This window comes from Anarhichas minor, unplaced genomic scaffold, assembly GCF_050575085.1.
Source record: "Anarhichas minor isolate MPS153535 unplaced genomic scaffold, ASM5057508v1 ptg000001l, whole genome shotgun sequence".
Lineage (NCBI taxonomy): Eukaryota > Metazoa > Chordata > Actinopteri > Perciformes > Anarhichadidae > Anarhichas > Anarhichas minor.
Window position 1 is genome coordinate 2,275,001 of NW_027466447.1, and position 13,883 is coordinate 2,288,883.

The 13,883-nt window shown below is 39.1% G+C and overlaps 1 protein-coding gene across 2 annotated transcripts in view; it reads right to left on the bottom strand.

Moving 5' to 3' along the window:
- The window catches only part of nsmaf (neutral sphingomyelinase (N-SMase) activation associated factor), a 17,266-nt gene extending 4,332 nt beyond the window's left edge, over positions 1-12,934 (bottom strand). The window contains exons 1-29 of one of the 2 annotated variants that reach the window (XM_076087019.1): positions 12,785-12,934; positions 11,160-11,246; positions 9,946-10,024; positions 9,510-9,571; positions 9,253-9,289; positions 8,995-9,045; positions 8,413-8,484; positions 8,129-8,176; positions 7,870-7,922; positions 7,602-7,731; positions 7,449-7,520; positions 7,237-7,345; positions 6,738-6,914; positions 6,444-6,523; positions 6,222-6,312; positions 5,558-5,621; positions 5,198-5,249; positions 4,541-4,661; positions 4,208-4,339; positions 4,086-4,128; positions 3,836-4,002; positions 3,194-3,305; positions 2,749-2,807; positions 2,262-2,329; positions 2,106-2,173; positions 1,906-2,029; positions 1,597-1,680; positions 1,293-1,443; positions 876-978 (exon numbers count right to left, since the gene is read on the bottom strand). In XM_076087019.1, the coding sequence (XP_075943134.1) occupies positions 876-978; positions 1,293-1,443; positions 1,597-1,680; positions 1,906-2,029; positions 2,106-2,173; positions 2,262-2,329; positions 2,749-2,807; positions 3,194-3,305; positions 3,836-4,002; positions 4,086-4,128; positions 4,208-4,339; positions 4,541-4,661; positions 5,198-5,249; positions 5,558-5,621; positions 6,222-6,312; positions 6,444-6,523; positions 6,738-6,914; positions 7,237-7,345; positions 7,449-7,520; positions 7,602-7,731; positions 7,870-7,922; positions 8,129-8,176; positions 8,413-8,484; positions 8,995-9,045; positions 9,253-9,289; positions 9,510-9,571; positions 9,946-10,024; positions 11,160-11,246; positions 12,785-12,822 (2,534 nt within the window). In that variant the 5' untranslated portion in view covers positions 12,823-12,934. Of the gene's footprint in view, positions 1-875; positions 979-1,292; positions 1,444-1,596; positions 1,681-1,905; positions 2,030-2,105; positions 2,174-2,261; positions 2,330-2,748; positions 2,808-3,193; positions 3,306-3,835; positions 4,003-4,085; positions 4,129-4,207; positions 4,340-4,540; positions 4,662-5,197; positions 5,250-5,557; positions 5,622-6,221; positions 6,313-6,443; positions 6,524-6,737; positions 6,915-7,236; positions 7,346-7,448; positions 7,521-7,601; positions 7,732-7,869; positions 7,923-8,128; positions 8,177-8,412; positions 8,485-8,994; positions 9,046-9,252; positions 9,290-9,509; positions 9,572-9,945; positions 10,025-11,159; positions 11,247-12,784 lie in introns of those variants that run through there. The other variant, XM_076087105.1, reaches the window with a different exon arrangement.
- Between the last annotated feature and the right edge of the window lie 949 nt (positions 12,935-13,883).

The following is a 13,883-nucleotide window of genomic DNA, read 5'->3' on the forward strand; positions in this document are numbered from 1 at the left end:
TGCCATAAAGCCCCGACTGGTGGAGGGCTGCAGTGATAGTTGACTTTGTGGAACTTTCTCCCATCTCCCTACTGCATCTCTGGAGCTCAGCCACAGTGATCTTTGGGTTCTTCTTTACCTCTCTCACCAAGGCTCTTCTTCCACGATTGCTCAGTTTGGCTGGACGGCCAGGTCTAGGAAGAGTTCTGGTCGTCCCAAACTTCTTCCATTTAAGGATTATGGAGGCCACTGTGCTCTTAGGAACCTTGAGTGCTGCATAAATTCTTTTGTAACCTTGGCCAGATCTGTGCCTTGCCACAATTCTGTCTCTGAGCTCCTTGGGCAGTTCCTTCGACCTCATGATTCTCATTTGCTCTGACATGCACTATGAGCTGTAAGGTCTTATATAGACAGGTGTGTGCCTTTCCTAATCAAGTCCAATCAGTTTAATTAAACACAGCTGGACTCCAATGAAGGAGTAGAACCATCTCAAGGAGGATCAGAAGAAATGGACAGCATGTGAGTTAAATATGAGTGTCACAGCAAAGGGTCTGACCATGTGATATTTCAGTTTTTCTTTTTTAATAAATTTGCAAAAATTTCTACATTTCTGTTTTTTTCTGTCACGATGGGGTGCTAAGTGTACATTAATGAGAAATAAAATGAACTTTTTTGATTTTAGCAAATGGCTGCAATGAAACAAAGAGTGAAACATTTAAAGGGGTCTGAATACTTTCCGTACCCACTGTATGTATGTATGTATGTATGTATGTATATATATATATATATATATATATATATATATATATATATATATATATATATATATATGTAACCTCTTGGTTTGGGTAAAGCTGTCGTCTGCCTTTCGTGTTATGCAGAAGGTGCGATCTTACCTCTGCTCCTCCACAGCTTTCACAGTCGAGATCACCATCCCGGTCTGGACGTCAGTAACCTTCATACACCAGTCGGCACTGACACTGAGGACGTGTCGGCTATCTGAGGATGTAAAAATCACAGTTGTTAATTTAGTCGTGGTTTCTAGGTGACCCTGTGTTTAACTGTCAATTGTTGGTTGGCTAAATTTGGAGGTGCAAGCCAGCACTAATTACTGTGATCTATACTGACCCTTCAAGACAAAAGCCACAATGCACCACCTGAAAGGCAGTCTCTAAGACTTAGGATCTAATAAACTAAACAAGAACCTCACCTCTTGCACTTTTTGTGAGGGCAGATGGTGTACTGTACACATATAACAGTTTCACAACTAAACACCGGCGAATAGCGTCATACTGGCTCTATTTGACACATACCTGGACTAAAGGCCGTGTGGTGGATGGTTCCAGTGTGGCAGTGGACTTGCTGCAGTGTTGTGTAGCTGCTGGTGTCCCAGATGGTGACGGCCCCATCTTTACAGCCAGAAACCAGCAGAGTCCCCGCTGGATTCAAACCAATGGTGTTCACCTGTACACGGGTGTGAGAGAGATTATATAGGGAAAACGAATCTGTATGTTTTGAGTGCTGCTGCCACTTTTCAGTGTTCAGACCCAACTCCCAACACGTTCAAACTCCTCTGAATGAAGTCAATTAAAATACAGAGTTATCTTCCTCACTCACCCCAGCCTCATGCTCCAACTCGGCCAGTAACTGAAACTGGGATCTCTTGTGACTGGATGAGCTATCAGAAGCGCACTGCCAGACCTGTGAAATTACCAGCATCATCAACTCTTCCCTCTCAACTGAACACGCACATAACCCATAAAAGAAATACATGCACCACATATGTCTGCAACAACGATGCGATGTTAGCTGACATTTTGTATTATTCATATCTTTCACACTCAACTTGTCCAAATGACAAAATGCCTGATAAATTCATGGCTGGATAACAATCGAATAACCTCATTACAGTACTTGAGTGTTTACCTTCACGGTGGAATCCCAGGACGCAGTGTACAGCCGCTCATCAAACCAACACATCTCACTCACTGCATCATCATGACCCATCAGTGTGTCCTGCCGCCTGCCGAATGGGACTGAGTAGAAATAACTAAGGGAGGAGAAACATGTGGGTCAGTGTGTGCACATCATAATAAAAATCATATGTACGTAATAACTATACGTACACATTGTTGTCCCAGGAAGAGCACACCACAGTTTTACCATCTGCCAGCATCAAACATGATGATAATGCCTGTAAAATAGAAAAGTGGTTTATTGTTTGGAGAGAGTTTGATGGGACTAGAGGGACGGTGAATTGGCAAGTGAATCCAGCTGCATACCATGTTAGAGAAGGACATGCTTCTCTGGAAGTCCTTCAACTCTTTGGAAAACATTTTAAGGGTTGTATCTGGAATAAAGAGTGATACAGATCAGTACACTTTTTCCCACCAATGAGAAAACACTACAGTCAAGGAACATATGGCTTAAACTGAACTGTAATCAGTGCCTTTTGAACCAATCTGCAATCTTGTTCGCCCTTTCTACTTGTAAAATTGTAAAAAAGTGAATTGCAACTTTAAGTGTTGTGCTATTCCTTTAATTCCTGAGTGAAATTCTGACTGCGATGACATCACTTTGCACCACTATGGTAACAGAAGAACCCCAGACGGCCACTAGAGGCAGACGTTGCCATAATGCTGAGCACATATAAAATCTCAGCACACAGTAACACTAAACTGCAGTCAGTGCCTGTCTTTTGATCTGTTTTTTTGTGCCTCTACAATAATCAATATCTGTCTCTTGATTTATTTAAGATATTCTCCAGACCTTGAGATGTGGAGAAAATAGCTGCTCCATCAAGAGACACAGCGATGCCCGTCACAGCCCTGCACATTCAACAGAAAAACAGAACATATGCATAAATATTCATAAGAAAAACATGGAGGGGAGGATCTACTTAGATTGCAACAGAAAAGGTTTCATAAGCAAAGTTTAGAAATGTGAGAAAACACTTTTCTTCAGAGTGGTCGAAAGATTCTTTTTTCTTCTGAACTAGAGGAGTTTTACAGCAGCCACCCATCCACAGCTGCTCCCCCTCGACAAACGTCCTCACAATACATTTTAATAAGTTACTCTTTTCTGCAGCTGCCTGTCGCCTTCTCACTTTGCTTGCACTTCCTCATATTTGAACCAGAGCTTTCACTTCAGTTATATCTGGACTAGCGATGCAATTATACCCGTACTTTGTCATTACTGTAGCCTCCTGACTTACTCTTTATGGATCTTGTGGCTGGAGATGGGTTTCAGATTTCCAATGTTTGCCCAGGCTAACTTCCTGCTCTCCTCGGTCAAGTCTTCGAAGGACGAGTCCTCACTCTGAGAGGCTGCAAAAGAGCACAGGGAGAACTGCAGTTAGGACACATGGAGAATAGAAATGACATTTTTATGAAAATGTACTATGCATCACTGGAAATTAAATAAATCAGCAGTTATGGGCAGATTATTAAATTATTTCTTACTGGTAAAGAAATGATCCATTGACAAATAATCAGTTTGGACCCATTTTTGTTCATAAACTAAGACCCTAAGAAATATGTCATGGATTGCATGTAAACACACCCACCTTCACATTACTGTAACAGGGATGATTCACTGAAATACAAATCGTATCCCAAACTGCACACAGCAAGAGCTCCATTCACAGAAAACTCAGACCACTGGCCATCACCACTTAGAGGTATGAATCATCATCGGCATATATATATTACCAACGGTATATATACCAACGGTATATATATTAGTAAACTGCACAGTGTGCAGTTTACTAATATTATAACATGACCTTACATTTGAAAGTGCGGTTTCAGGAGTTGCTTCAATTCTTTTTTTTTACTGTGTGTTTCTGCAATTCTACCTGGAGACAGGTCACTGACTGGTGAGTTGCTGCTGGGGCTTCGAGTTATGTTTTGAAACCTTGGCGTGATCCTCTGAGGGTGAGGGATGGTGAACAGCTGTTTGGGCGTCTGGCCGAACTCCAGGATCTGTGTCAGCATGGCGATTCTCTGGTCAGGGTCCTCAATGCTTTTCAGAGAATTGAAAAGTTAGTTCCATGATGTAATCTAAAATTTCTTAAAAAATAATTCGTGAGCGATTTCCTTTAACACCTATCACAGTCGATGCCTCCTTCGTAGGTCAGTGGGTGAAACACTGAAAGATAATGACATAAATATGAGTCTTTGTCCGGCTTTGGTGGGCTTGATGTTGGTGAACGGCTGCTGTATTTTACCATTATGGGCTGCGAGAGCTTCACTGCCTCTCTGTTTAAAGCCAAACACCAGGTCAATCCACTCATGGAGGTGCTCCGACACATACTGACTCTCCAGTGCTGTTCTGTGCTTTTGAAGAAAATCGCTGGTGTCTGGAGTCGTGACAAACAGGACACAGTGAATATGAAGCAGCACACAGACTGAAAGCAATATTAATATTGTTAAACACAAGAGTTAGAGGGTCAAGAGTATCATGTTGTCAGGTGGATGTTAGCGTGGGGGTGAAGGGAGTATATGGCACCTGGGTCCAACAGAGTTTACATGCATATCATGGTCAGACGGGAAGAAGTTACCCGAGGCCCATAGTGGGAGAACAACGTCCCCCACTAAGCTCCCGTTCTGCCTTCTGCCCAAACCAAGCCTCAGTTTGTTTTCCAGGAAGCCGCAGTCATTCCCATAGAACTCTGGAATCAACTGCATTAAAGGAAAGGCATACAGACAAGGCAGACAAGTCATGAAGCATAATCTTGGACAGAAACCATATCAACACTGATACAGTACATGCATTTTTTCTTGCACCTCATTAAGAGCGTCGTACAAACAGATAGTGCCTTAATCAACAACTGAATGGAAAAATTGCTTGGTTTAGACTTATACATAATGTAACGTTATGTATGTTACCCAGTTATGGTTGGGGTGCTTTCTGGATTGAAATTCTCAAAAACCTTCCACCTTCCTTATCTGACTTGTTTGTCACTAAAACTGCATCTTATCAAAACAACAGCAGCCAATTCAAGTGGCAAAATACTTGGTTCAGAATGCCATTTTCACAGCTGTGTCAAAAAATAATGACAAGCACAAAGTGTCTTGTCAGCATTATTGGATGATTTTTTCCCCTATTACATGTTCATGTGGTTTGACAGAACAACTGTGATTTGGCCGTATCGATAGGGCAAAATCTTCACTTCTAGTGTCTAACGGACATAATATACAGTCGAGTCATATTTTACCTCTTTGAAGTCAGTTGCCCCCTCTAAGCAGTTTTTCCATGTATCACCTATGCTGTAAGAAATCAATGCAAGTCAATAAATACCAACGTCTCAAATCAAACCTTTTTTTAAAGCTAAAAATACTACATTTAATTGATAATCATTAATGCAATAATGCATTAATGTGTTATCATTGAAAGATTTCATATAAATATGTATGTATTATCAGTTGTTTTTTTCCCCCCCTTAAACTGTGTCAAGAAATATTTTCATCATTTATGATATTTTTGTTGTTACGTTATATTGTCAGTCCCTCGAGTAAAATCTGCCTTGCACTGCTGATTTCATGGTTTGTCAAATTTGAAGTAGAAAATAATGTACCTATTAAACATGCGATCTGCATGGTCATAGCGGCCATTCTGGAGACACAGCATGTGCTCTGGAGCTGCAGGGGAAAAGACAGTAAGCATTGACAAATTATTAGCTTCATTTTTCAGTAAAAGCAAAGATGTCAGCTACATATCAGACTCAAAAGACCCAGAATACATTTGCAATAGAAATGACCTAACCTTGTATTCGTGTAATCAGTCTCTAGATTGCTGTTGTGAAAGGTGCTCCAAAGAGATTAAAAAAAGAAACCAAGAAAAGGCCGTTTGATTTATTAGTTGTATTTAAGTTGTGCTTGTTTTGGTCTACATGGTGTGTCTTCAGGCTAAAACAATGACCGACATACTGATTATAATGAGGCTGCAAGAGCAATAATATTACCTATAGTATTAAATCTAAAACATGTTCATTGTGTAGTTTTTGAAGGCAAATCAAATTTGAAATGTACAAAGAAGAATTTCAGTTTGACATGGTAGTGTTAATTAATGAACCTGGTAAACTTCTACCAATCTACAACAAACGGAGACATTATTGTTACAGGACAGACAGGCGTGCAGATGAAAACAGACACAGTGGTTGAGCAGTGGTAATGAACATAAACTGTGTGCACTGTGCTTCCATACATGCTGTAGCTTGAATGACGACGTGTGTCACATACCGACTCTGACCAGGTAGAAGAGGACGTAGCCTGGAGAGGAATAGTGGCTGCCATACATGAAGCGAGGTTCAGGCATGCCTCTGTAGCGAGCCTGTAACCATGACAATTGGGCGTTTACTGATACTCACAGTACAAAAACAATATGAAGCAAAACACTCAGCTACAGACATATCTATAGTATAGGTTACATCTGGAAAAAACACAGAAGCAGCAGAGTCTCACCAGCAGCTGGTCTAGTCGCTCTTTGTTTAGGGCTCCCACAGGTTTGTTCAGGTCCCTGAATGTGGCAGCATTTGTCAAATCTGGGAAATAGAAGAAGTCCTGACTATTATGCTACTGGTGCATGTTTAATATGGCTGATTATAGCAATATCAATCAATATAAGTTTGGAGAACAATTGGATGAAAAGTACAGTAATTGCATCTCAGAAGCTGGACGGGCACAGACCATGATCACCGTGGGCCTCTAACATCTTATGTAAATGAATGTGTGTGTATTTCTTTTCTGTTGACTCACCCAACCGTACGCTGGTGTAGTCAGCAATGACCCAGGGGAAGACGGGATACTGGGAGAGGTTGTTGCAGCTACGGTCAGCCAGGTTGTTGAGGTGAAGAAGGTACTGGTAGTTGCTCAGGTGGCCGCGCTGCCACTGCAGCATGTAACTCTCTGCTGTGTGCTCGGTCACATGGTTCTCTGAGCAAGACGGAGGAAATCAGCAGGGTTCAGTTAGTCATGTGTTATGGGGCTTCACCAATATTGGTTTCAAATGCCAATATTCTGGATAAATGCTGAAAGCTGATACACATTTAGGCCATCAAGGGACTGTAAAACGTCCTCTGAAAGCCTGGCTACATCATTGCATATTTGTCTCATGTTAGAGAGTTTTTAGTGACCTTTTGCGGGCCAGTAACTTACATTCATAATGCTTAATCTTCAATATTGTTGACCTTCTTGTTTTTAACATTGTTTAGGAACTCAAGGCACAGATTCACTACTGGTTTTGAGTTTTGCTCACCCAGGAACGTAGCAATGTAATAGTAGATTTCATCTCTATCAGTCGTCTTGTAAAACTTCAGGTAGATGTCAGAGCAGAAATCAGTCTCCGTACAGAATACCTCAAGACCCTGGGCGAGGAGAGACATGCACACAGACATGGGCATTTGAAATTATACAAGCCTTATTGACCACATTATTATCTATTTACTTACTCTGGCTGGTTGCACTCACCAGAGGTCTGAGTCCATGCCGTCTTTTGTAGATTCTCCTGACTCTGTGGAGTTCGATTTGAATGACCTGTTCCTGAAATGACACGTCACAGAAACACGATATTAGTACCTCAGCTCGATAACAGAACATGTCCACTCAGATGTGGTGGCTCACCGGATATCCATTGAGAGGCTGGAAGTAGAGGCTTTCATCCGTTATGCAGACGTGGCCAGGATTGGACACCAGAGGCATGACCATCTCCACTGCACACTCCATGTGAGGCTTCTCAGCAACACTCTGAAAGCTTTAAATCAGAATCCCACCGTTGTCTTATTCAGCTGCATATTAATACTACGACAGTAACTGTTTTAATCAATACATTTCATTAAATTGCGGCGGAACAGACAGTGAAATGTGAACTAAAGTGCTGAAGGCCACATACCAGTTTTTGTCAAAAGACGACCTCGCCAGTCGTGATTGTAAATTGGCTGCAATCTAGAAAAATACAAGAACTGTATGTTTGATCATGCATGATTATATGATAGTTACCAACAATTAACAAAAATCATGCGTAGCAGGAAGTTAGATTATGTGAATTAAAGTTTAAAAAAGCACAATGGATCATTCGTGCTGATTTTCCATCATCATTCAGACTTTAGGTGCCCACTGTGTGCCTGAACTTTAAGTATTGATTGACTCACCATTGCAGTCTGGTCTCCAAGCTTTTCGAGACAGGATGCTCTGTGGAGCTGCAAAATTGACCAGAGTCAAAATGAGCAGAACAGCACTAACGCACACCACAGCAGCACATGCCCAACTTCATGCATTACCCCAACTGAAGCACAATCTAACCTTTATCAAAATACTCCAATACACCGATTCCCATGACTCTGAGGTTGTAGTGGACCTGGCCACGTCATGCAATGTAACCCCCAACCTGAAACCCCCAACCTGGAGCCGCTCCTGTTTGGGAGCAGCTACGTACCTGAAGTAATGTTTGAACGACATCTTCGGTTTTACTCCAACCTTCCAACTGGAAAGTCACTTTATTTGGCCCCTGCAAAGGTGATGAGATAAGTTTAAGTGTTTCATTTGAAGAAATTAGTTCTCTGCACTACTTCTTCTGCACTTTTGTTTTGGTTGAATGTTTCTGTGTGGCTTCAACCAATTCATTACAGATCTTAATGTTGGCATGATAACGTAATAGCTGAAACTTCACTGTTTCAGTGTGGGAATTTGCATGACAACAGGACTTAAGCACAGAAGACCCAACCTTGTACTCAAATATGACTCCTGGAAAACACTGCGGCAACGTATCCGAATGGTTCAAATCCACATTTGGATTTTATTTGAGGCTGCGACAACTCAAGTGTAACTGATTGTATTTCACACACTATTTAAGCTCAACGGGACCTTCACCGTCCACATGTTTTCAAACAGAGAAAACAAAAAACATAAGTGCACAGATTGCAGATTTGCTTGAACAGATTTTCATACTACAGAAACAGGTGTAACAGGTAACACTCATATACATATGAGGACCTCTGTTGAGATTTTGTTCACTCACCCTTTCATTTCTGTAAGGTGCTATGACATTACTCTCTTTGATGTAAATAACCTGAAATTACAGTGAAAATGAAACGTGTGGTGTTACTTTGAAAAGATGTCATGACAAATAATGAGCAGCTGTAACAATTAAAGATGATAACTGTGGACAAATGAAACAACAAACTATTACCACAATGAGGAGTGATGCATCTTTGAAGATCAATATATGTAAAATAAAAAAAAATAAAAAGATATTTACATTTTAATGATGACTCACCTGTACACATAAAATAGAGATGGCCGATGGCCTCGGTCTATGAGGAAAAAACAAACAAGTTAAAATACCAAAAACTCCCTGTAGTTTCATACTTTATTTAAATTACTTTCTAAAAGGAGTTTGTAGATGTACAAACTGCAACAGACAAATGTGACTCATTCTGCCTTAACATTCGCAGGCCAGAAGTTACCAGACCAGTTTGACAAACTGAATAAACATCATCATGTGAGCTGAGCTCCAGATGAAAACATGCTCACTCATTGAAGGGGTTGTACTCTCTGTGCACAAACTCAATCTTCTTACAGTCTCGAAGAGGAATCTGCAGAAACAGAGATAAATAATGATGCATCATAATTCAGAAAGGCCTGGTCACTAAATCTAGTGCAAAACACACGATGCACAATATAACAGCCATGCAAAACATGCAATAGAATGTAGTGTTGTAGTGTTGAATACTGGCTGTAATATATAGAGAGCCATTAGTACCATTAGTTCTTATATCTTCAGTTTGTAAGATAATATTATTGGAAGATGGTTTCCAATTTAGAAGAAGTTTTACAATTTATGGCAACTTCATTATTGTTTTATATCTCATTTCCTGTTTTGTTAAAAGAAACATTTTATCTGGATGCAAGAGTTAAAAAAAAACAGACATAATTTATAATTATACATAAACACATTACTAAAACAAACCTTTAAAATTGGCTCTTCAGGATCCTCTGGATCAAATATGACAGATCTAGAACAGACCTTGAACGAGCCTCTGACTTTTCTGGAAGGAAAATAGCTAGCATTAGCTCGTTAGCACTGTTAGCCACAAGCCCGTCTAGTTAAATATAACCACAATGACACTATAAGGACTGTAATAAAGAATAAAACAAATATAAACTGAAACATGGATTATTATTGTGCGTAACAAGGAAACATATATAATATAAAGCAATACTTAAAAATGTAAAAAAGTGGGGAAACAATGCTAATTATATCGTAAATTTCTCCTCAGCCAGAATAAATTCAAACAACAGTTCCTGGAACTAGACTTTGCAATAAGTGTAGAATAAATGATGCTTTGTATGGCTCTCATCTGGTCTCGTGCTGTAAAGCAACCCAGCAGATTTCTAGACTAATCTAGCATGGTAGCAAAATGTGCTGACTGGTAGAAATGAGCAGAATTATACTAATGACACAAAGTAAATAGGCAAAAGACACTAATATCACTGTAAAGTTCATATCTGTCAGTGGAAAACACAGCTTTTCACATGAATCTATCCATTCTCCTTATTATACACACACTCCACCTGCTTTGACAGGACAATAACACTAAACCATCTCAATAATCTTATTCTGAAAGGCTTGTGACTTGTTTTTAGTTTGTTCAAGCCTTCTTAATAACAGGATACTAGGATGTTTGAACAGCTGCTGCATGTTTTAAAGGCTTTAACTAAATACCAGTACCTGAAAAACCCTGATAAGTACAATACAAGTGCTTTAAGCATATCCACATTTACAACTTATTTGGTCTTTCACACTATTGAGTTTTGGCTGAGGTCACAATGTGGTGATCAGGACTATTACATAATATGACAGAAAAGTTTAAACAAATAAATTACAAAATAATAACTGCTGACCCAAGCAGACAATTCAGAGAAATACATTCATATACAGGGTATATAACAAAGTATTGAGATGAACTTTTGTTATTGACCAAATACTTATTTTCCACCATAATTTGCAAATAAATTCTTTAAAAATGATTTTCTGGATTTTTTTTTTTTTCTCATTTTGTCTCTCATAGTTGAGGTATACCTATGATGAAAATTACAGGCCTCTCTCATCTTTTTAAGTGGGAGAACTTGCACAATTGGTGGCTGACTAAATACTTTTTTTTCCCACTGTATCTCACATACCTCTCCTTTTTTGAACTGGTTGTCACATGGTATGCAGTGTGCTGTTCAAAATAATATTCCTCTAAATCCAGCAACAGGAGAGAAAATCTAGAAGAAAACAGAGGAGAGTGAGTATCTCTGATTGTGCGGCATCAATTAAGATTGTTTTCATGATTGCACTATTGTTATAGGAGTGCAATGCTAAATCTGTGTAGTACTCTTAATATTTGAGATGCGGTCAAAAGTTTTAGTCTATCAGTAATATGGTTTATACAGCTTTAAAACATTTGAACCCATATATGATCCGTTGAAAAACACACAAACTGTAAATTTATTCATTTTAACTTCTGCATGTGTAGCTAAAACGATCTGAATAAAAACGAATGTACCTTTAATTAATTGTAAATACCAAGTCCAAGAAGCCAAAAGGTAACTGTTGGGATGAAGTGCTTATCTGATGCCACTGTACATGGCGTTTCTAGATATTGAGACAACATTTCCCGTAAAGCTTTTAGCTTCATGTACTTCCTGCTCATCCCTACTGGCTACCGGTTTCTTTCTTTAGCCTTTAACCCTCCACAATGTCCAGAAATGCTGAATATTTAGCTTGTTTGCACTGGACAAACATTAGCCTCTTGCCATCAAATCCAAACCCCGATAACAAAATGAATACGGTCACAAAACCTGTACAATACTATGAAGACTTACAGGATCAGTGTGAAATATCTCTGCAATAGTGCTTTAAAAACACATTACCATTTAACACTAATGTGGTTTTCAGTGCGTGACATGCTCACTTCCTTCATTTACATAACTGCATATCCATCTGGAACCAGCTGGAACTTTCTCAAGAATAACATCATAAGCACATTGTAAACTATAGTGAGTGGATGTTAACTGCTAATATATTTAGACTATAAATGACTAACAAACCAGTATAGGAAATGAAAAGATACTTTAGAGCCCTGTGAAATGTCCCCCCTCAGCAGATGAATGTGAAAAGAAGCACACACATCATTCTGCACAGGGGAAAAGCTTGTGATGTATGTTGTTGGCAAGTGCAAAGTGAGTAAGCATGCACATTAGTCAGAATGATGCCAATTATGTGAATAAAATGCAGTTTATAAAGTACTAGAAAAAAGTTTCTTTTTCAACGATTCAGTGTCTTCTAAACTAATCTATGTCCTTTCTATATGCTCCCCTATAATGCACTTTGCTATATCGCTCTGTGGGGACACTCATACCAGTTGTACATAATGTTGTTGCTCCTGTCTCGAGGTCTCGAGTGTGTTTTTTTAAGGTTAAAGAAGATCATACGATAATTCTAAAAATAGGTTTTATGAGTTCAAACGGAGGAGACATTGGACATTTCTACTTCATCGCTTCACTACTGGCACACAGCCACAGACTAAACTCCTGCTCCTTACCGAGGACACTCGTCGTGCCTTCGGTAACAAGGGTGCACCACACAGCTGACATTGAAGCTCTCATTAGCGGAGTGGCCCAGTCTGACGGTATACCGTAATACGATTCATCCACACAGTCGATACAAACACGCCGCTGCTGGTACGGAGCTCGTGCTGGACCCACAGAATGACCCCCCTTATCTGCAGTGTTGTGTTAACGATAAGATAAGCGGCACACACCTTGCTTTAGTTCGCTCTTGCGTCTTTAAAAATGCCATGACTTCACACCATTCTCGTAGAAGCTGAACGCCGAACAGCCACACAAGTCTGCTCACATCTCTGTAAACACGGAAACTTGCCGCCCACCACGTGACTGACTCAGACAAATGATCCATTAACAATGTAGAGAAAAGAGGGCTCACTCTGACACCATTTCTGGAACCATAACTACGTAACAAAATTTTGCCCAGGCTGAGGCATCCTTAATTTATCAATAACAACATTGACGTCATAGTATTTCTATTTTGATTTTGATTATCTGTCAATGATTAAACATATTTCAAAAAACAAATTGAAAGGCCTAATGCTTTTGGGTGTTGCCATTAAAGTGTAGCACAAATACATTACATACATCAGTGCATTGACTGACTGTAATTACTAATCTAAATACATAGAAATATTTTTATCTATAGGACACATTACAGATGATTTTTAAGCCAAATGTGCCTGTTTTTTCCCACTTTTTTGCATTTACTTATTTATTTTTAGTTGTTTATTTATTTACTTTTTGAGATATTTAATTACACAATTTTAGTGCAAAATTATGCCAAAGAGGAAAGCTATTCCTTAAAGTGGCACTAGAGTGATTTAGTATGGCAGTTCTGTAAAGTTAATAAGGCACTCAAAGGGGCAAATCTATAAAGAATGGTTTCAATGAATACAGCAGAGGTCGAGACAGCCTGACATTTGTTTTACTTCAAAGAGGATAAAGTTCCAGAGTTTCTCTTTCTGACTTAGGGCTGCAACTAACGAGTAGTACCGTTGTTGGTTCATCTGACAAAGTTTATATTTTTGATTGATAATGTCTTCTCTGAAATGTCAGAAAAACAGTGTACAATGTATATTATAATTTTCCTTAAAATAAATAGTTTTGTCCAGCAAACAGTCCAAAACCCACAATATATTACAAGCTTCACATACATAGTATTCATCATAAGAATTTTACTTTAATTATTTTTGTCAATTAAAATGTTTTATTTTTATTTACTGTTTTTCTATTTTAAAATGTATTTTAGTACTTTATGTATGTTAGTGTATGAAATGTACTATAGAAATAAAG